This window comes from Podarcis melisellensis, assembly GCF_964234715.1.
Source record: "Podarcis melisellensis genome assembly, chromosome: 10".
Classification (NCBI taxonomy): Eukaryota; Metazoa; Chordata; class Lepidosauria; order Squamata; family Lacertidae; genus Podarcis; species Podarcis melisellensis.
Window position 1 is genome coordinate 60,443,351 of NC_138542.1, and position 24,050 is coordinate 60,467,400.

General features: G+C 45.1%; 1 protein-coding gene across 1 annotated transcript in view; it reads right to left on the reverse strand.

Annotated features, from left to right (window-relative positions):
* EPS8 (EGFR pathway substrate 8, signaling adaptor) overlaps positions 1-24,050 on the reverse strand; it is a 143,245-nt gene that overhangs the window by 48,798 nt on the left and 70,397 nt on the right. Inside the window, 3 exon segments of the mRNA XM_081926942.1 lie at positions 1,654-1,721; positions 8,562-8,635; positions 15,005-15,083. Coding sequence (XP_081783068.1) covers positions 1,654-1,721; positions 8,562-8,635; positions 15,005-15,066 — 204 coding nt within the window. The 5' untranslated portion in view covers positions 15,067-15,083.

The following is a 24,050-nucleotide window of genomic DNA, read 5'->3' on the forward strand; positions in this document are numbered from 1 at the left end:
TGCCTGTTTCTGCCGGGCTTTTTAATACAGTGTCTACATTTAAAAAGCCAAGTGTAGGGGAAAAAACAGGTTTACAGCTAGCATCTGGAGTTGAACAACTTATGCGTATCAACAAACTGTTTAGTAGAACAACTGAAAGCAACCAGTAAATCAGCTTCAACACATGATGAATGACTATAATCCATAGAAGCCATCCAAAATTATTAAGCCCTCCTAGAATCAAGGGCTAAGGTGGCCAAGCAAGCCTCCTTTGGGAGGGAATCTCAAAAATCAGGAGCCACAACTGAAAAGGCCCTGGACCTGGTTCCATGCATCTATTTCCCAGACCGTGGAGCCACCCTCAACAGGGCCTCCTCCATTGCCTCTGTCGGAGGGCAGAAGAAGAAAGAGAGGCAGCGTTCCTTCAAACAATCAGGGCACAGGCTTTTCAGAGTTTTAAAGGTCAAAACCAGCTCTTTAGAGTGTGCCTGGAAACTCACTGGGGTTTAATTTGAAGTGTGTGGGAAGTAACATTTACAATGAACTCATTACTATTTGTGCAGCCACTCAGCCCAAGGTGAGCAAAGAAGAGCTTAATTCATTTTCCACTGCACCTCTGCTTGGCTTTCCACACACTCATGAGCCTCTACACTTACTTCCTTGACCAAAGGCGTGCACCAGAGGCTTAGAGTTAAGCTAAGGGGTTAACTCAGAATCATTGACAGGATGGCAGCCTCATTAAAAAGACTCTGAGATTCCTCCACAGTGCACTAAATCAGGGTTTTCCAAAGCCACCCCTGTTCACTTGCTCCAGCTCTCTCTTTCGAAGTTCTTGCAGAGGTTGACATCTGAGGTGCTAAATGCAACAAGGCTTATTTCTGCCTTAAGGAATGTTTTTGAATGGCAGCTTCCAGCCCAACCTACGCCCCATTCGTTACAGAAGAACTGCAAGGTTAGAAAACATTACGTTGGATGAAACTGATCAGAAAACACAATGGGTTCTGCAAAATGTGGCATACTTCAGGCATTAATTTAAACAAAGGGAGTGTGTTTCCTAACTGTGGCATCACCACAGAGAAAGCCTTGCTCACGTCACCATGACCTTAACCACCAACTGAAGAGGTGCCTGGAGCAAGGCTTTCTCAGTGGCTTAGCAGGGGTGATATGGCTGTTGTGAGTTCTACAAGGGCGAATGGTCCTTAGGTCTTAAGTGTCCAGTTTAAGGCTGTTTCTGCTCACAAATCAATCAATCAACAATATGATTCGTCTTCCCTTTTCTTACTAGTCTCTCTAAAACGGAAGGGAGGCAGGCTGAAAGTTAGTAAGACAAAAGCAACCAACAGCAACACATTTAATTAACTTTTCTCCCTCGAGAGTTCAGGTTAGCGCACAGAATTCTTCTCGCTTTTTCCGTCCTTGCAGCCGGGTTGTGGTTAATCAGTGCCTTCAACCCTGACCTCCCCTAGTCCAAGTTGAAACAATCCTTCCATTAAACAGCACAGTCTGTATTTATGTTAGGGAGGCATGTAAATGTACAAGTAATTTAAGTCTTGACGGTTAATCTTCAGACCTGTCCAGCATTGGAGCAGCTATTTCCATCAAATCCCGCAAGTGAAAATTAGGTTAATAAATATTGTGAATGAAATAATACAAATAAATCTATAGAATTCTTACCTCCACGTGGTACTGCGATGTTTCAGATATGCTGCTGGCACTATCGCGGGCATAATTCTTCCTTTGCTCTGTTTTTTTAAAAAAAAAAAAAGAGAGAGAGAGAGAGAGAGAGATTTACCATCTTCATTTTCACATTCCAGCTTACTCTTTGCACAGGGTATGTTTAAAGTGCCATTTATCCTGAGATTAGTAGCCTTCAAATACATCTCCATCTGCTTTGCTTACATACAATGTGATAAACACCAGAAGATGAAGGAGGAGGGTTGATTCAAAGCACAGCAAGGACTGCAATTCTCTTCAATATAGGAAAGTGAGTAGAAGTCAGAATTCACTGCAAACCCCAAGAGTGGAACAACTATGTGATACTTCTGGGACTCTCTGCTCATATTTTTAAAAGAAACTGGTCAATAGACGTGGTTTCAGTCCAAACAATTTTCCAGATCACACAGCGTGGAGGTCTGTGAACGTTAATGATCATTACATAAAACAGTGTTTCCCAACCTTTTTTGGGCAAAGGCACACTTGTTTGATGAAAAAAATCTCGAGGCACACCACCATTACAGCCCCGTGACGTCAGCGCGCAGCGTCACGCCGGGAGGGACGCACGAAAGTGTAACTTTCAATTTTTTTCCCCTCCCCCTTGCCGGGGAACCTCCAAGCTTTGGGGGTGGGGGGGGGAGGAGGCAGCAAAGCGAGGGACTGAGGGACTCCTCCAACGACAAGGGTTGGGGAAGAAGAGAAAGGGCTATTCCGCTCCAGTCACGGGAGGGGAATATGTACTGGCCCAACTGGTGTGCGGTCTTCGGAAAGCGGGGTGCGGGAAGGAAGCCTAGGCTCGGGGTCCACCGACCTCGGCGGAGAAAGGCAACAACCGGAGCCGATTACGAGCCGGCGCGTGCGTGCAGCAGCTGGCCTCAAGCTCGGGAAGCTGCGCGCGGCGATGTTGACGCGGGGCGCGCGAGAGCTTGGGGGCGGGGCGGGAGAGAGAGAGAAAGAGTTGGCAGCACCAGGCGCTGTTACTTATTGCGCTGCGGACGCTGCCAGCAACTGCGGTGGTTGTGCGGCGGCCGCCGCCGCAGAACGTCCTCGTCAGTCAGCTGAGCTGCCTGGCGGCGTAGGGAGCCGAGGGGTGGGGCTTCCTTTCTGAAGGAGCTGAGGGTGGGGGTCCTCCGGCGCCTTCGGTGAAACGGCGCCGGCCCAGAGCGCTTCTAGGTCTAGGAGGCTGCCTTTGTGCGCGACGTAAAGCCCTCTTTCCCTCCCTCCAGCCCCGTGTCACATGTGGAAAAGGGGGCTGGATCCAGTGACGCAACTCGGAAAACTGTTAGGGAAGCCAGAGCAGGAAAGTGAGTGGGAGGCGGCGTCGCCGCTTTAACCCACGTTTCCTTTTTGAAAGAGAAACCAGTGTTTCCCAACCTTTTTTGGACTCGCTCGCGGCACACCAGGCAACATCTCGCGGCACACTAGTGTGCCGCGGAACACCGGTTGGGAAACACTGACATAAAAACAACTTTGATTTAGGCAATATTGATCAGATTGAATGAATAGAGAGCTAGGGATGAGTTTAAGGAATGGTTACATGGGTGCCAATTATTAATTTTGGATGAGATGGCATCATTATGCACAACTGAGTTCATTTTTCTAATTTAAAAAGCATTATATTGTCTAAAGTGTTAATGTACCACTTTTCATTATAAAAGATTGTAACACAACAACATAGAAGAAAACAGATGAAATATCGAAAACCATAAAATTCACCCCACTCATTCAACACACTTCCACACACTCAATTCCCACACAAATTCCACACACACTACACCTGCTAACACAACCTCCTTCACTCTTGCCAATTACCAATTCTTCTCCACACATACCTGTGCCCTCTCCATTTCTTGCCAAGTGGTGAACATAATTTGCCACGATATCAGAACTGGCAAACCATTGTTGCATTTGCCTTCCATTCCAGAATTGGAAAGCAACCATTTTAGTGGGTGGAGGTAATTTTTCCCTTTCTTCACTGTTGGGATGACTTTCAAATCTTATGCGTTGCAGTGTCATTTGTCACTAGCATACACAATACACACACACACACACACACATTTTCCTCTAATATAATGTGTTTGGAGAAGAAGAGCACCCTTCAAAGGATATGTTCAGTTCGCATATTGGTTCGAGAAGCGTAAATTAGGTGGTTTCTCATTAAAACGCAAACTAACCCCTATTGCAGACACTAGAGGAGCAGAATAGATGGAGGATAATTCTGCCTCTCAGAAGGTTGGAGCTGAACCAGTGGAACTAAGAAATCATTAATAAAAATATATTTAAGAAAATAAAATAAGGGAGACTCCAACTAAACGTTAGGAAAAATTTGTGATGGTAAGAACTATTCAACTGTGGAATGGATGGTGTTGGATTCTCTGTCATTAGAAGTTATTAAACAGGGGTTTGATGGCCATCTGTCAGAGATTCTTTAGCTGTGCTTCCTGCATTGCAGAGGGTTGGACTAAATGATCCTTCGGTTCCCTTCCATGCCTCTAGTTCTGTGATTCTGTGAATGCACCCATCATTTTTACAGGTTAAGCAAATGGGGAGCGTGGAGAGAAAAAGAGAGCCAGTGTGGTGTAGTGGTTAAGAGCGGTTGTCTCGTAAACTGGGGAACCGGGTTCGCGTCTCCGCTCCTCCACATGCAGCTGCTGGGTGACCTTGGGCCAGTCACACTTCTCTGAAGTCTTTCAGCCCCACTCACCTCACAGAGTGTTTGTTGTGGGGGAGGAAGGGAAAGGAGAATGTTAGCCGCTTTGAGACTCCTTAAAGGGAGTGAAAGGCGGGATATCAAATCCAAACTCTTCTTCTTCATGTAAATAATTTGACTAAGGAAGGTATTAGTATGGAATGAAAGGGGGGGGGGAGAGAGAGACAGTAAAATGTCAACACATCATGCAAGTCACAAAGGGGAAAAAACACAGAGGAACAGGCTCAAAAGCACACTACAGAAATTCCCAATCGTCTGATCCAATGCTAATGAGTTCATTATTCCAAAGAACTGCTGCAAGAATCCTTTGATCGTTTCAAAATGTTGACAATATCTTTTTTTTGCTTTTGCAGCATTTCTTTTGAGGGGGGAAAAAACCACTTCATTTTTTAAAAACATGCGTGAACACACACACAGCAAGCCAACTCTTTTATCATTCGCTACCTTTCTTGGTTTTCTGCTTGGACAAGGATCTGAAGAAATAAAACCCATCTGCCCCTGACAAAATATAGGGATTTTAAAAAAAGTAGTAAAACCTAGATCAATCCAACACCGATTAATGATTTCCATTCAGGAAGGTGACAGGGCAATAGTGCTCACTGATGGGATTTCAATAAAAAATGGGATGCTGCACAGAGCTAAAGGGAGGCGGCGAGTAGAAGAAAAATGCCACCTGGCAGAAAGAAATACACATACACAGGAGATTTTTAAAAGGATCGGTTCACACACTGCACAGAAACGAACCTGTGCACATTATTTAACTTTATTTCTATCCCAGAGGATCTTCGGTTTTCATTTAGAAAGAAAATGCATCTGGTGGGGACTGCAACAAAATGTTGCAGTGTGAAGCGAAGGGGATTTCAGACATTCCATTCGCTCCTCTGTCTCTCCCCCGACCCCCAGTGTCAGCAATATGTAGCCACTGAGCATGCTCGGTCCACATTTGGTTCCCACTTCCAATTTTTTCCCTACCCCTTCCTAAAGTTTTTTTTTTTAACTTCTTTAATATGGTCTAGAACTTGATCTCTTATCACAGCTATTTGCCTCAGCTCCCAGCTTCCTTCCTGAGAAAGTTAGCTCAGGGAAGATCTGCCAGTCCAAGTGCCTCTCTGCTGTTGGTCTTGTGCTTCTAGCAATGTGATCCTCACATTATTTTTGCTTTCAATTCATTATTTTCTGGCCTTCCCTTTGCCAAAGTGTATGTCCCTTTGTTTCTATGAGCAAGCCAAAACATTATATTCTCCCCCACGTGACTTATGTACTGTACCAGGGCCAGGTTCAAAGTTATACAAAGCCCTGAATGACTTAGGCTCGGAAAAGATGGTATATCCAAGGTCAATCACTGAGATTGCTCCCAATGATCATTGTGTATTTTTTTGTTTTGTATCGCATCGCTCTGGGATCTTCGGATGAAGGGCGGGATACAAATTTAATTAACAACAGCAACACCCAGGGGAGCATTATCAGTGGTTCCCCACAGACCAGAGGTTGTGCTTTCAGTGTCACGGGCTGAAATCTGTGGAACTCCTCCCCACTAGAAATCTGACAGGATCTGTCACCGATGAGTTTCAAGCATCTGGTTAAAATAATTTCAGGATGCCTTCCAGCCACAAATGCTTCTCTGACATTTTCATTTTTTTATTATGTTCTCATTTAAATTTCTGAGATTTCTGTTCAAATTAGGTTTAATTTATGTTTTAGATTCCGTATGTTTTTGTTGTTATAAGCCTTCTTGAGCTCTAAGTGGGATATACATTTTAAACATAATCAAATAGGCTGCACAACATTTTTATTTTTGAAAAAAGAAGTCTGCTAAATTAGAATATTGCCTGCATTAAGACCCAAGCAGAATTTAATCGGATGTCTACTTCCACTGTATAGCCTCATACTCAGTTCTCAAATGCGCATAGCAGCACATCTTTTCATTTTAAAGACACCGCTTTCCGCATACGCTGCTGCTGTTAATCAGTTCCCCGGAGAACCAACTGTTAAGAGAGAAAATTGGCAGCTTCTCAGGCGGGAGACATGCACACAAACACACATTACAAAACCTTCTCGCTCCTTCCTATGCACAGAAACTACAGATGGGGGAATGGTATCATGCACTGCAATGGCCCTGCCCATGGATCCATGCCTTAAGAAAACCGACACATGAATGGACTTCCATGAAAATGGAACCCATAGTTAGGACAGGGATCAGATAGCACAAATGTCTGGGTGTGACCAGAAGCTCGTTTGCAGGCTCTCTCACATTAGGGCTGGGCAATACATCATCCAAAACTGGCTTGAAGTCCATATCGCGATACCGGCTTCTTCATTTTTTGACCTGGCACTATATCGCGAAGCATGATGTGTGTGCGCCCATGCTATGCAAAAATCACCATGTGGGGAAAATAGTGAAGCCAGCCAACGCCTCTACATAGGTAAAGGTAAAGGGACCCCTGACCATTAGGTCCAGTCGTGGCCAACTCTGGGGTTGCGGCGCTCATCTCGCTTTATTGGCCGAGGGAGCCGGCGTACAGCTTTCAGGTCCTGTGGCCAGCATGACTAAGCCGCTTCTGGCAAACCAGAGCAGCGCACGGAAAAGCCGTTTACCTTCCCACCAGATCGGTACCTATTTATCTACTTGCACTTTGATGTGCTTTCGAACTGCTAGGTTGGCAGGAGCAGGGACCGAGCAATGGGAGCTCACCCTGTCGCGGGGATTCGAACGGCCGACCTTCTGATCGGCAAGTCCTAGCACCTCTACATCGCTCCATCCTTACTTCAGACATTGTGATATACAGTCAAACCTCAGTTCTCAAACGGCTCTCTTTTCTAAGGTTTCGGCTCCCGAACGCCAAAAACCCGAAGTTAACTGCTCAATTGTATTGAGGCTGTACTGGTATATCATGATGTTTAGCTGGTGATACAGTCAAACCTCGGTTGTCAAACGCAATCCATTTGGAAGCCCATTCAACTTCCAAAACGTTCAACAACTGACTGAAAGCGGAAGCCTCAGAACAATAGGGAAACTCAAAACGGAAGCTGCATAGCATATTCGGCTTCTAAAAATTGTTCAAAAACCGGAGCAGTTACTTTCGGGTTTTTGGCATTCAGGAGTCGAAACGTTCGAAAACGGAGCCATTCGAGAACAGAGGTTTGACTGTCTATCACAGTGTTGAGAACCGGATATCACCCAGCCCTAGTCCACGTGAGGGCATAAGGGCATTGCAAAAATCAAGGCTTTGCTTGGTAATCGTGTAACACCCCATTCACACAATTTACGGAAGAAGGAGGGCTTCAAGATCATGAGGGAAGGATTTTATTATTATTATTACTACTACTATTACTACTAATATTAAAGACCCTAAGGTACCAGGCCGGGTTGCATCATTAAAACACAATATTAAAAAAAACAGTTTAAAGCAACTACAAAAAAGTCCTAGAAAGATACATCTCCAGCACCCAAACCCAGATGTATGCTTTCAGCATTTGCTAGAAGCTGTATAAGGAAGGTGAAAAATGCACATTACAACTCATGCTCATTACAATGTGTATGTGTGTGTACCACAGCTTAGAAGCTCTCTCTTGGGGACTGTGAGGGTTACCAGGTGGGCCCCTTAAGAAGCAATGTCTGCAAACACTCATTGGAGAAGTGGGTTGTTGTTGTTGTTTTTTGCCAGGACACATGCATGATCTTCCAAGGCTGGCCCCATTCAGCCATCTTGTATGAGATGCCCATGAATCCTCAAGTCTCGTGAATGCAAAACCACCCACTCAGACTGTGGGACAACCCCAAAATCTGGATTTCTGAAGACCTCTGGGCACAGGGCTTCCCTTGATTTCCTAATGTGTTTCCGCATTTCCAAGCTCCAGATGCACATGAAGGCACAGAGCAAAAGACTACAGTGAAACCAGAGCTGCCCAAATTCATTCTATGGCTGAAGCAAAAGTCTGGATAACTCCTAAGGCTTCTGGAGTCTCCACCATAGGCTTCACCCCCAGGATGACGCTAGTATTTCCACTTTCGAAGCAGATCGGCAGATAACAGCACAGATTGCCTACCAAGCAAAGGAGAGGATCTTTAAATATTCTCTGCTCTAGACACCTTCCACCCAGCTTAATAAGGAATTCATACCAGTGGGCTTATCACATACACAAAGCCAATGAGCCTTACCGTACAAAGCTTTCGCACTCGTCTTCGACGCCTGGTCCCTCTCGCTCTGAGAAAATGTTGGTGATCCATATCCACTGCAAGAGAAGGTGCATTGTTTGTGTGTGGTTTCCTTTGGCAAAAGGTCAGCTGACATACCTTATAAAGCTAATATGCATACAGAGATAATGTTTGCACTGAGCGCAGGAACTTGAAAACTCCTGGCTTTCATATTTCAAGACCATATTGACTGCAGATATGATTGAAAGGACACTTCAGAAAATAGATTTCTAAGAGGTGGATATTTATTGCCCTGTACAGCAGTGCTTTCTCTATTGCCCAAGTGGCTAGCTAAAGAAAAATAACTTATGCAAAGAAATTATTTTATGTGGAGCTATATTTATAACACCTACAGCCTCCCTGCCATCCATTCAAATACCCCACTCTCTGTATCCATATTCTTTCATCCATTGTTTTTATTTGTTCAAAATCAATGAATGGTTCCCCAATAAATGTATAAAATACCAAGCAACCAATAAAATTACAAAATAAAATCTGTTAACTTCAAAACAACAACAAGCAAGATAACACCATCCAGAAATTCCAAAGGTTCAGTAACCCCATTAAACAACAACAAAGGGAGGATTTTAAAAGCCCATGTGGTGATTACTTGCTATGTCATATATGCCAGTGTGCATTTGTGTGTTTCAGCTGAAGTGGTTGCATGAAGTGATTCTGTGCGGCTATTTTGAAAGCCAGCATGGTGGGGCGTCCTTGTGCTGGGAGGAAATTGATGAAATAAATGCACACCTGTTATAATAAGCACACTGGTAGCATTTTGCTGGTCAGAGATAACAGAAATGTCTCATACAAATCGTTCTCTTCACAATCACCTCTTTTGCCACTGCTTTGCTTGAGGGAGCTCAACTCTGCAACCCCCTTATCCTTACAACAACCCTGTGAGGTAGGTTACAAGTTATTGTGACTTTTTATACAGGATCCGATTCTTACTATTCGTGTTTGATGTTTTATTATTATTTTTATGTATGTTGGAAGCTGCCCAGAGTGGCTGGGGCAACCCAACCAGATGGGCGGGGTATTTATTATTATTATTATTATTATTATTATTATTATTATTATTATGCTGACAGCGACTAGCCCAAGGTGAGCACCATGGCTGAGTGGAGATGTCGTCCTGGTCACTGCCCAGCAATCATAAGAAGAGCTCTGCTAGACTAGGTCAACAGCTTAACTAATCCAGCATCCTGTTCTCACAGTGGCTAATCAGGTATTATGGGGAGCCTGAAAGCAGGACCTGAGCACCAGCACTCTCTCCACCTTCAATTCCCAGCTCAGAGGCATCCTGCCTCCCCCCCCAGCAGAGGGAGACCACAGCCATCCTGGCTGGCAGCTACTACATCACACTGGCTCTACAGTGGTACCTCGGGTTACAGATGCTTCAGGTTACAGACATTTCAGGTTACAGACTCCGCTAACCCAGAAATAGTACCTTGGATTAAGAACTTTGCTTCAGCATGAGAACAGAAACTGTGTTCCAGCGGCGCAGTGGCAGCGGGAGGCCCCATTAGCTAAAGTGGTATCTCAGGTTAAGAACAGTTTCAGGTTAAGAATGGACCTCCAGAATGAATTAAGTTCTGCATTGCAGAATTACAGTGCCTGCAAAGGATTTTCCCACTTCAAAATGGCTATAAAGGTGAGCAAGAGCTCCTGGAAGTGGGATGGGTGGGGGTGAATAGAAGAATTTAATCGACTACTAAATGAGAAGTGACAAGGGTGTCTGGAGATGACCAGGATCTAGAAAGCACGTCCAAGGACTTCTGTCGGCCTATTGGAATTTGTGACTCTTCTCCTTTGAGTGGTCAGGCAAACCGTGCCACAGACTGCTTTTGACAATCCCCTGTGTTCCAAAAGCAATTTGCAATATAATGTAGGGGGGAGACCAGCTGCTATTTGAGAAGCTCAAGCCCCCTTAGGACACGTGGAAGTAAAGTCATGCCACTTCTTAGTTTTTGGTTTACATGTAGAAGCAGAATTCAAAATGTCACCTTTGACACAGGGTGCCTGTGTATTGGGTCTAACATATCAATATCTGAAAGCAAGCAAACAAGCACACATACGGAAGCTACAGAATGTTTTGCATGGTGCTATGGATTTCGGGAAACTCAAATTCACAGTTATTTACACTGTCAATTTCCAGCAGCATGCTCCCAGATTTGGAAAGCTTCTCATGGGATTTCCATCCCGTGATCCCAATTTAGTAAAGCCTATGTTTTGCAGTCAGCTAAATACATTTATAAATAGTTCTGATGTTACTTATTCCAGCCAAGGCCAAGCATCATTTATTTGAATAAACGTGCTTGTAAGCAGCTTGCAAGTTTGCCTTATGACTGGACTATCTAAGGCTCTCCCCTTATATTTGTGTGAGTATTTGTGTGTGCATATTTCGAGAGCACAACTTGTGTGTGAATCAAACTTTATTGTTTACTGCTAATGCTCGTTACAATGTGTGTGCGTGCGTGAAGAATACGGTATGTGCGAATATATATTTGCATGCGCATAACTTTGCTAGAGCATGCACACAAACAGACACACATCCCAGCTCAAAACCAGAATTGCAACCTAAGATTGCAGAGTCTTTTAAGAGACAACTTTCACCCCTTGCTTTTTCTAAAAAAAAACCACAGACATAAATTATGCATGGCTTTGGCTTGAGCAAACATCATCTGATCTATTTATAAATCTATTTAGATTACCACAAATCACAGAATCTCCTTCTAGATGAGGGAGGAAATCCCATTAGTAGCTTTCCAAGGGTAAAAAGGTTGCCCCTGGCAATCAACAGCATATAGCACTATCAGCTGCTACCCATTCAGTTGTACATAAACCAGTAGGACAGCTGTTTCCAAAGGGAAATTTGTTTTCTGGCCCTAATAGAGATCAGTTAAGTTTAGAAGTCTGAAGAGCAACCTTCGTTAAAGTAAGGGCAGGGCTGAAAGCAGCCATACCTGAACCTGGGCCTGGAGGGTGTGTCGCCTAACTCAGAGACCAGTTGCTACAACACAGAGGTAGAAGGTTAGGGCTGAAGGCAGAGAAACTGAAGACCAACCCGTACCACTCTCCTGATGATGAAGTGAAGGTAGATGCCCAGGCTCCTACTATTTATGCTAGTCCTGACCAACTCAGCGGCTTGGTGGTAGCAGATGCATGCACTGGATATGGAATGCACTGGATATGGTATGCATGCACTGGATATGGTAGCAGATGCATGCACTGGATATGGAAAATCCCAGGTTCAGTCCCCATCAGCTCCATGTAGGACTGGGAATACTCCAGATCTAAAACCCTGGTGAGCCACTATCGGTCAGCAACCGATACCACTGTCAGAAGCGGGGTCAGCAACAAATCACACGTGAAGCTAACTCTTTATTAGCAGAAACAAAGTCTACTCAGAAGTGCTAGGCCTGATGAGCATTGCAGCTCTTCTCAGTAGGCCTTGCCCCATGGAGGCTGAAGGTCCCCACCTTCTCACAACTGCCTAAATCTCCTCCTCGCCTGGTCCTTCCCAAGCAATCTGAGACTCAGATGCCGTGCCTGACTTTGCTCCTCCCTCTTCATACCTCTTCTGGTTCTGGAGACAGGGGGAGGGGAGCTGGTCACAGCAGGAGAGAGAGAGACACCCGAGCTTCTTCACCAGCCTGACTCATCTCTGCTTCTTGGACTCCATCCTCTCCCGTTTCAGCTTCTGCTTCTGGACTTCTCCTCCTCCCAAGCTTCTCCCTCTGTCCACTCATCATTGTTCCACCATCAGTTCCTGGGCTCTGATCCTTTGTCCCTTGAGGGTTCCCCAGCTGATACCTCCCACCATTCCTCTGCCTCCAGTCAGTCCATGACAACTGAGCTATATGAACCAAGCAGCTTCCTATATCCCCAAATAATGAGTGCATAGAGCTTCTGTAGAGTCAAAATATTGGCTCTATCTATAACTGGGGTGGGGAGGTTGTGGCCCTATGGATGTTGCTGGACTACAACTCCCAGCACCTCTGAGCTTATGGGAGTTGGAGTCCAACAACATCCAAAGTACTACTACTACTAATAATAATATAATTTATACCCCGCCCATCTGGCTGGGTTTCCCCAGCCACCAAAGATTCCTCATCCTTGATCTATAATGTCCCCTGTTATTGACTCCCCTCTTCAACAGCTATCCTAACCACCAGACTTTGCCCTCTCAGAGTCTTTAACTGCCTCTCCACAAAGACTCTTCACAATGGGACATCTGTGAAGTAGGAGAAGTAACCCCGGTCCTCTCAAGTCAAAAGACTGGATCCTAAAGATTGAGAGGTGATTCTTCTGGATGCCACAGGACCTCCACGGCCTGACAGGTGCAAATCTCTCTGCAATCTTGGGATAACTTCGGGAACAGCTTCCAAGATAAAGCAATGAGCTATCAGGAAAATAAAATAAAATAAAAAATCCCAGGAAAATTGAGTTCACCCACAGAAGTCTTGGCGCACGACCAGAGATTTATTGGGATCCCAGAAGGAATTCAAGCGACAGCTTCAGAGACAATTGAAGCTGACTGCTATGGTTCTATTTACCATCAACATTGCAGTCTGCAGCCAAAATGTTGACACACATACCAACAAATTAACCTTGGAGGAGCTGGGTGATGGGTGCAGTTTGTTGACTGTAAATGCTCCTGCACAAGGCATGGATATGGCATGACAGAAGCTTATAAGATTACACACAGCATGAAGAGAGTAAAGCTTTCCCCTCCCTCTCTCCCACACTAGAACTCGAAGGCATCCAATGAAGCTCCATGCTGGAAGATTTAGGATAGAAAAAAGAAAGTACCGTATTTTTCGTTCTATAGGACGCACATTTTCCCCTCCAAAAATTAAGGGGAAAAGTGTGTGCATCCTATAGAGCAAATGCAGGCTGCGCCGCTAAGCCGAAAGCCAGAACAGGAAGATGGAGCACTGCGGAGCGCTCCGTCTCGCTGCTCCAGCTTGGGGATGGCTTCGCGCACAGCCTCTCCAGGGCAGCGGGGTGCCTTCACCCCGCTGTCTTGCAGAAGCTAGCAAGGCTGTTCCCAAGCCAGAACAGCGAGACAGAGGGCTCCGTCTCGCTGCTCTAGCTTGGGGACGGCTGTGCGCACAGCCTCTCCAGGGCAGCGGGGTGCCTTCACCTCGCTGTCCTGCAGAAGCTAACAAGGCTGTTCCCAAGCCAGAACAGCGAGATGGAGCCCTGATGAATGTACCACAAGCTCTGGTGAATGTACCTTGAACGCACCTTGTTTTAGAGGGGGAGAACAAGAAAAAAAATTTTTTTCCTGTTCTCCCCCTCCTATGGTCTGGTGCGTCCAATGGAGCGAAAAATACAGTACTTCTTCACACGGTGCACAATTAGACAATGGAACTCGCTCCCACAAGAGGCAGCAATGGCCACCATCTTAGATGGCTTTCAAAGAGGATTAGACACATTTGTGGAAGGGTAGGCTATTGGTGGCTACTAACTATATGACAACCAGGTTCTGCCTTCATAGATGGAGGAAGCGATGCTTCTGACCACCAGATACTTGAAACTGCAACAGGGGAAAGTATTGTTGTGCTAAGGCCCTGCCTGAGGATTTCCTACAAGCATCTGAGTGAGCACTATGAGAATTGGATGGTGGATTAGATCAGGCGTTGACCTGTCCAGCAGGCTCTTCTTATGTTCTTATGACTGAGATAGGTACAGTTCTCTATGAGCTTCATCTAGGAACAACTGTACAAGGACCCAGCGTTCAAAATTCTCTAGGTGCCAGGCACAATTTGGACCTGGCTATCAGCTACTTGTGACCAAGTGAAGATGCCCGGGTGCAAGGATCACGCCTGATGTCACCATGATCTGGAGGTGCCTGCCTGGCGATCCCTGGATCTTGACTGTTTTCACACACCAGCAACACATCCTAGATAATGCTATACGTTTTATTTTAGCTGCACGATCAGAATGAATTTCAGGAACCAAAAACTCAATATTGAAAAATTCAAGTTTTGAGCCTCTGGCCCCAAAATGGCCACTAGGCATTCTGTTTGGGCTACTGTAACCCTGGATTAAGGAGCCATTTAGCACCTAGCTTGTATATCTGAGTTTCTAGGACGGCAAGGACCCTAGAGCTTCTGTTGCATCTAAGTTTGGGATACACAAGAAGCAACAAAAACACTTACTGAGATTCACATTATTGAGGTCTGATGTGAAGAAGGTATTTATGCCTCTGCAGGCTGGTACCCTCATTATATCCAAGCTTATATGAAATTGATCTTATGTCTGAAATGACAATAGCTTCCAGGCTGCAAATGAAATGTTAAGTCTCAGAGGAGACCTTAGGGCTTCTTCTTCCTTTTATTTTATTTCCGATGAACTTGGGTGGCAGGGAGAGGTCATGTTGGTAGAATAATACTTACTTTACTTGAGAAGAGTAATTTCCATATGCACTTGGGTGGGTGTTTGAAATATGGCCATTCATTCTGATCAGCACTCCCTCTGTGGAAACAGGAGAGGAAAAAGTCATCAGGGCAACCAGTACAATAATGTTAACATTTAAGAAAGACTGCAGAATATGCCAGTTATGACTAGCAATGGATGAAATCTGTCAATTTCGTTTCTGAAAGTTTTTTATTTTCTCAATCTTAAATTCTCCATATTTCTGCAGCAAAGAGATTTTTAAAAATACTAAAATACTCATGAAGATTTGTCAGCTTTTAGAGTGAATTTCTCCAAATACATGCAGTTCAGTATGTAGTTTTGAGTAATGTACACAATCAATTTTCCTTAATATAATGCATTTGGTAAATTATTCTCTCTCTCTCTCTCTCTTACACACACACACGCACACACACATGCTTGTATGTATACAGACACACAAAATTGCCTCTGAAACATATGCACATTTGGTTGGAAAACAGTGTCACGGATTTTGGAGGAGTGCAAATTTCAAAGGGCAGCAATGTTTTGATTTATGTTTTGCTTCAGCAAGTACAAACTAGCTTAGTTCCCTTTAGAATCAAATTTCTCCTGCATCCCTAGTTAAGTCAGTGGAAGACGATTGTTACCTTTACATCACAAGCCACTAAAAACAAAGAATGCTATTGTTACAAACATCATCAACAACAACCTCAAAAAGTCCTGCACAAGGTTATCAATCAGTATCATCTGAGTAGATCTTTGGTTTGAAAGAAAACAATCTGTGCACCAGACCTAAGAATTGTGTACTTGCCCGGGAAGTTCCAGAGGCAACTGCCGCAGAATCCATTTCCTTGCGAGGAGAGCACACCAAAGTCTTACGGAACTTTTTGCTCTTATCAGTTTTCCAAACATGCCAATCCAGCTTGTGGGAGCAGGCAAGCATGCAGACCATACAGGAATTTAAAACAACATCAGCTCCCCAAAGCATACAGCACATCCCTCAAGGACCAGACCATCAGAGCTCCTCCTTGCAAGCCTCCGCAAAGTCATATATCTCTGGCATCCCTTCGGCTTGAAGCACTGGAAATCTTCAAGCAGTTTCTTCCATTCTCCCAGGGCAAGTGGAGCATAGGAAGCTGCCTTATACCAACCAGATTATGGGGAACCTGTAGCCTTCCAGAGGCTCTTAGACTACAACTCCCATCCCAAGTGACCATTGGCCATGCTAGCTAGAGCTGATGGGGGCTGATGTTCTGGATCACCATTTTTTCATATCTGCACTAGAATGTAAACACTGCAGCTGCTGGTACCAGGCAAAGGAAAGCTTTGCACTTGCTGAAGTTTAACAGACACTGCCCTTGACCCTAGTTTATGGACACTGCATTAAAATGAAGCCCACTGTCAAAATACCGTTACGTTCTCCATAAATCACTATACATTGGATTTTCCAAGACCTTGTTTGCTCAGCATAGTGCTTTTCTGCATTTTCGAGGCAGATCCATTTCATCTACTCCAACATTGCAGGAGATGATCATTTGGGTCCCCTCCTAGTTCTGCAGCTCTAATGCATTATTCCTGAGTACAAACAAGATTTGCCACTTTTTGTATAGGTATTGAAGGACAGGTGTTTCAGGCTCTCCCCAGGTTTTTCAAGGGGTGCTGGGAAATGACACAAAAGTCACAGGCAAATCTCTTCGCAGAGCAGGAGTCCTGTACCTGCCCACACACAAACACCTTATTTATAAAGCATATGTTTTGGGAAAGTGGCATGATTTTTTTGCCAGTCAGTCTATAATCACATGTTCATGACCAGTTGACATATTGCAGTTTAAAGTATTCCTTAAAATTAGCACCTTCCTCATAGGCCTTTTGTCTCTCTAACTTGCTGGGCCGATCATCTTTCTGTTAATTAGCTGTTAGAATTTTGCAGAGCTGTATGAATAATGAATAATCTGGAGTTTGAATGAACAAAGCTGTTTTGTTTGTATGAAGAATCTAGAGTGTAGAGCATGGATAGGCAAAGTAAACCCCGGGGGCCGAATCTGGCCCAATCACCTTCTAAATCCAGCCCACGGACGGTCCGAGAATCTGTGTGTTTTTATATGAGTAGAATGTGTCCTTTTATTTAAAATGCATATCTGGGTTATTTGTGGGGCATAGGAATTCGTTCACCCCCCCAAAAAAAATAGTCCACCCCCCCCACAAGGTCTGAGGGACAGTGGACTGGTCCATGGCTGGAAAAGGTTGCTGACCCCTGGTTTGGGGTGAGGAGGGTTTTTTAAGCCTCTCCAACAATTAGGAGTGAAAGTTCTGCAGTGACATACCATTCTGCTCTCCTCCCTGGCAGACACCCTCCATCACGGTGCACAGATTGCACCAGATCTTAAAAGAAGCATACACAAATGCTTTTATTGGGATCCTTTTTAGGAATTTGTATAGTGCCTGGCAGAACACTGGGGCGAGAGACCCCATTCAAGCAAGCAAAGAAGGCAGCATTTATTAACTGGTCAACGCAAACATCAGCAGTGTAACTGACAGCACAAATGGAAACTTCGCCCTACACAACACCCTACTGTATTTTATTCACTCCAACCACAGACTCTTTAAGACCCTGGATTGAATTTTTGGGAGGTAACGCCAGCTCACTACCCTCTTTGAATTCAATGTTATCACCCATCTTTGTTTGAGACTCTGTCCTGCCATGTGATGCCCAAATCTTACTGACACAGTCCAAGTGGAAAGCATTGAGGCATTGCTTTTGGTGGTTGTAAGTTGCCTGCAACTCACTTCCACAAAGCAGTGTGCACAGCACGCAAGCCTGGTAGATGTTGAATAGTGGAAAAGATGAATGAAGCTCTGTTGGATTCACAGCTCTTTATTGTAGCTGTGGATCTGCAGTCAGTCTGCTCCTGGAATCAGACTGACTGCAACCTAGCTGGCCGCTTTATATAATACTAAGTAACTTGAAACAGTAACAACTCACAACTAGTTAACCAATCAGGAGCGACAGTTTTCAATCCTTCATTTACATACTGGTGGCCCTGAGTGAGAACTGCCACTAATATTAATACATAACAGTAGATCTTCCTCTTTGTATTGGACATTAGCGTCATGCTCTCCCAAACCCTTTTGGAGAGGCGAACTGTTGCAGTAGTTGCCTTGCCAATACTCTTGTCTAGCTCAGCGTCGATGCAGAGATTTTTGGTTGTGGTGGAGCCCAGGCAGACAAAACTGCCTACCACCTCAAGTGCTGACCCAGGATGTTAGTTTTCATCAGGCTGACAAAGGCAAAAGTGGGTGGAGCAATGGATAAGTCAGAGGTTTAAACACACATGTCTGTCCAACAAATACTCTCCACCCAAGCAGAGTTCAAGCTCAGTTCAAAGGCACATCCCTCAGGGAAAGCACCCATGATGGAGAGCCTAGGGAGAGTCCTAGGGGCTGAATTTGACCCCCAAGACTGAACACCGCATGCACAAACCCTGTGTTAGGTTGTGGCTGAACATATCAGATGACACAGCAATTCTTCAAACAGCTCTTGTTTATTCACAGGCCAGAACAGAACTGAACTGAAGGGTTTGGCCACCCTGCTTATATAGAGCTCCATTACAACGCAACTGTAACACTTTCTGTAACTACCCAATCACTGAACGTCACTTTCAATCCCTTATTTGCATATGTGGACCTGAGTGAAAATTATCTACAGTATCCCCCTGCTGGCCCAGGGTGAGAACTTCAGTACATAACACCCTGCATTAAGAAGACAGATGTAGTTATAGATCTAAATGGTGAGATAAAGAGACCCCTGACCATTAGGTCCAGTCGGGGCTGACTCTGGGGTTGCGGCACTCATCTCGCTTTATTGGCCAAGGGGAGCCGGCGTACAGCCGGCCATGTGGCCAGCATGACTAAGCCGCCTCTGGCGAACCAGAGCAGCGCACGGAAACGCCGTTTACCTTCCGGCCGGAGTGGTAACTATTTATCTACTTGCACTTTGATGTGTTTTTGAACTGCTAGGTTGGCAGGAGCAGGGACCAAGCAACGGGAGCTCACCGCATCACGGGGATTCGAACCGCTGACCATCTGATCGGCAAGTCCTAGGCTCTGTGGTTTAACCCACAGCGCCACCTGTGTCCCAATGGTGAGATGCAAAAAGCTAAGGACAGGGCTCATACTCACAAGGCCTGCGACATTCTGAAAAAGAATTTAGCAAGGTCATATACCTTGTGTAAGTTGGTACAATTATGTCAGTTAATAGCAGTCTTTTTGTGTTGTCAGTGCAGCTGAGCAGGAGGTCTGTTCTGTTCTGCTGCCGTCTGCCTCCAAGTTAGTCAGAGTCTGTGAGAGTCTTTTAGTCTGAGGGATAAATCTATGTAATACACTAGTAACATAAGTAATACTTGCCAGCCTCGTATATGCACATTTAATCTAATAAGTGCGAAGTGTGTGAAAAAGTTATTGCTATTTAAACTTCAAAGAAGCGTCTTGCACAGTTTTTTATAGGAGGGAAAAGGGAACGAACATCAGCATTAAACGATCCAGTCTGTAGCTTTCGCTTCAGCTTTCTCTTAATGGGAATTAAATATAATTGCTAAACAAACTAATGTTTATTAAGTGTCGCAAGTGTGGAAGCAGGAAAGATAACGTTCAGCTCATTTGTTCTTCCTAACTAAAATCTAATTCCTACATAAATGTGTAAGGAGGAAAAAGGAGAAATATACACGACATGGGCTCCCTTGAAAAAGAGCTAAGAATGGCCTCTTGGCTTAGAGCGTAATGCCAAGGTTGCAGATTCCTGCATTGCAGGGGGTTGGACTAGATGATTCTCAGGGTCTCTTCCAAGTCTGTAATTTGATTATTCTTTCCATAAAGCAAACTACACAAGACATCAGTACGTTTCCGAGCACAATTCAAAGTGTTGGTGCGGACCTTTAAAGCCCTAAACGGCCTCGGTCCAGTATACCTGAAGGGGCGTCTCCACCCCCATCATTCCACCCAGACACTGAGGTCCAGCGCCAAGGGCCTTCTGGCAGTTCCCTCACTGTGAGAATGAAAGCTACAGGGAACCAGGCAGAGGGCCTTTTTGATGGTGGCACCCGCCCTGTGGAACGCCTTCCCATCAGATGTCAAAGAGATAAACAACTACCTGACATTTAGAAGACATCTGAAAGCAGCCCTGTTCAGGGAAGTTTTTAATAGGTGACATTTTAATGTATTCTTAATCTTTGTTGGAAGCTGCCCAGAGTGGCTGGGGAAACCCAGCCAGATGGGTGGGGTACAAATAAATTATTATTATTATTATTATTATTAATCATGTAGTTACCAATTGCATGCTATAGGAGGGGCCCAACCTGGGTTGGAACCAGGGAGAGGGCAGCATGGGGCTGTTACCCTTTGGATTCCACCATAGTCCTGATCTGAATCGGGGCTGTGGCTCTTGTTATTTTCGGGGGGGGGGGCAAAGCTCCTCTATGGAAGCTTTTCTTCAAAATATGCACACAATCTCTCAGTCGGAACACCATTGTGAATGAGCAGCTGCCGCCACGGATTGTTTTAATATCAAACTGAGCCAAAACTCAGCGAAGTTTACCCTCTGTTTAACCTGGCTGAAATGTACGAGGCATTGAACTGTGTGGTATTGTTCTGTAAATAGCTCCATGCATCACGAGGATGCGTAAAACAGAAGGTGCTGCTCTGAACTTCAGGACAGCAAAGAGGACAGCCATGCCATTGCTGGAAACACGGATCAATTATGAATTGATCACCTCTGCAGTAATCTCCGAGATTTTTTCATGTGTCCTCTGCGAACAGCTAGGATTACCATTCTAGAAAGGAGGAGGGAGGGATAGGTAAAGGTAAAGGGACCCCTGACCATTAGGTCCAGTCGTGGCGGACTCTGGGGTTGCGGCGCTCATCTCACTTTATTGGCCGAGGGAGCTGGCATACAGCTTCCGGGTCATGTGGCCAGCATGACTAAGTTGCTTCTGGCGAACCAGAGCAGCACACGGAAACGTCGTTTACCTTCCCGCCAGAGTGGTACCTATTTAACTACTTGCACTTTGACGTGCTTTTGAACTGCTAGGTTGGCAGGAGCAAGGACCGAGCAATGGGAGCTCACCCCGTCGCAGGGATTCGAACCGCCAACCTTCTGATCGGCAAGCCCTAGGTTTTGTGGTTTAACCCACAGCGCCACCCACGTCCCTGGAGGGAAGGATACCACCTCCTAAAGAAGGAAATGAAGAATACCCCATTTGTGCTATAGGTTTAAAGCGGTATCATTCCAGTTTAAACACTCACATCTACTCCCAAAGAATCTTGGGAACTGTAGATTGTTATGAGCGCTGAGGGTACTCCCCTCAATTATCAGAACCCTGAAGACACTACAACTCCCAGGATTCTTTGGGGGGAGCCATGCCGGCTTAAAGTGGTATGATACCACTTTAAATGCGTAATATTAATAAAATGCAGATTTGGCCCAACACAAAGGTGTTTCCAGTGCCCCCACTCTGGTGCAGGGTGAAATAAAAGAACTGGTTCCAGTTTGTTCAACCGCTGTGTTCTGGAAGTTTCTGATTTGGAACAATAAAATATTTATGCATCTTCCATTTTTAAAATCCTGGCTCGTTCAATGTCACAAGGTTATACTACCTCCGTGTATTTTAAAAAAATGTGTCCTTGAATGCTCCTCGGACAGGTAACATGACCCTTTTTAAAATTCAGGAAGCCCTGAGCAAGCCAGCAACTTGTGGTCAAAGGCAGCGCCTTCCTGCTCGCAGCTTCGCTTTCCAGCACTTCACGTTCTTCTGAGGTGAAACTGCCCTTGAAGTTTTGTTTGTTGTTTAAATCCACTGGTTTCTGCAAGGAACTGCAGGTAATAAAAAGGCCCAGGAAAAGCTATGGGGGGAATCTTTCAGCTGCTTTCCAAATTGAGTGGTGCATTTGTTCACAACGCCCAAGAAAGGCAAAGCTGGTTTGCGAAAAGAAAAGCCCATAATAATTAGTGCTGTCTGGTTAAAGCACTTTTAGTTTATTAAAAATTGCCACTTAGCAACTGACCAACTACCGTACATTTAAATATTTCTGCATATAACCAGGAAGTGCTAAGTAAGTTGGAACGAAGGGATATCTACTACTTATTGTTGAAGAGACAGATAAGAGATCCTCCCTAACATTATCTCTCTCATTCCTTATTACTAATGGCACAGAAGCAACTTAGCCTTACCAATTAATCAACTAACAATTACTTGATTAATTTGTTACCTGATGATTGATTGTGTTATAATACTTATGGCATGTTCCAGAGCCCGTATAGAGTCCTTCAGTGGGTTCCCTATTGGTAGGAGAAAGTAACAGTAGCCAAACAGAGTACATTGAGAAGCAAAGTAGCTAGTAAGCCTGATATTTATTCAAGGAACTGTTGCAACAGGGTTCCCACTCACCACACGCAGGAGGGAAGAGGAACCCAGAACAATGGTGTGAAAGCCCTTATATTGACTTTTGAAATTGCCCACCCTGTAGCCCAAAACGCCCCCCCAACATCATACATACATCACAGAAGGAGGAGGTCTACAGCATAAATCCTGTCTACCAGGATACCTGATAACAGTCACTGATTGCATTACCTAGGCAGTCCGGCCATTCTTTTCTGATGGTTAATACTTTAGTTCCTGAGTCCAGGTCACAGGCGCACCCTATTCCTACACAAATACGCCCTTAAGAGAGGATTTGCAAGCAAAAAGATAATGAGGAGGCTTTCCCCATTTGCCTCCCCTACTGCAGAGGAATATTTGAGGTCACTGGGAGAGTCAAAATGGCTTCAGGATTGCTCTCCCATACTATCTGAGACACATGGTCCATATATTTAGATATGTGTGCATTTATGAATATTTATTCTATATTCGAGACCTTAAAATTCTTATAACAATGGCAAGCCCAGTAATAATTGCAAGCAGCAAGACTTGGGGTACCCTGTGTAACGTTTCACCTCCACCCACATGCACTCATATGCGTAGGCCCAGTTCACATGTAACGCTAAGCCATGAGGAAACACGCAAGTCCCATAGATCACGGCTGATCCACTCCTTCCCTGGTCCACCTGCCATTGAGCCACCTGGGGGTAAGGTAAGGTAAAGGTAAAGGACCTCTGGACGGTGAAGTCCAGTCAAAGGAAACTATGGGGTTGAGGCGCTCATCTCACTTTCAGGCCAAGGGATGCACTGTTTCTCCACAGCTTTCCGGGTCATGTGGCCAGCATGACTAAACCGCTTCTGGAGCAATGGGACATTGTGACAGAAACCAGAGCGCATGGAAATGCCGTTTACCTTCCCTCCGCAGCAGTACCTATTTATCTACTTGCACTAGCGTGCTTTCGAACTGCTAGGTTGGCAGGAGCTGGGACACAGCAAGGGGAGCTCGCTCCGTCACGGGGATTTGAACCGCCAACCTTCTGATCGGCAAGCCCAAGAGGCTCAGTGGTTTAGACCACAGTGCCACCTACATATTTTGGCTTAGCACCTGGACTCATGATTTGTCTCTCCAGGACAAACCATAAATGGGTCAACAAAGAACATGCCTCAGTTACTGAAGGTTGGCAGTTCGAATCCCCGCGACGGGGTGAGCTCACATTGCTCGGTCCCTGCTCCTGCCAACCTAGCAGTTCAAAAGCACCTCAAAGTGCAAGTATATAAACAGGTACCGCTCTGGTGGGAAGGTAAACGGCGTTTCCATGCGCTGCTCTGGTTCACCAGAAGCGGCTTAGTCATGCTGGCCACATGACCCGGAAGCTGTACGCCGGCTCCCTCGGCCAGTAAAACGAGATGAGTGCTGCAACCCCAGAGTCGGCCACGACTGGACCTAATGGTTAGGGGTCCCTTTACCTTTACCTAAGCAGAAGGGGAAGGGAAGTGTTAGTGATCTTAGGAGCAAGCATCCCCTGAATGGCTTGCTTGTTTGCACTAAGCAGTGGTTTGGCTGAGAGTTATGTGTAAACCTGGTCATAATATCAACTCATCACCACAACATTTCTGACTATACAGGCCTTCTGCA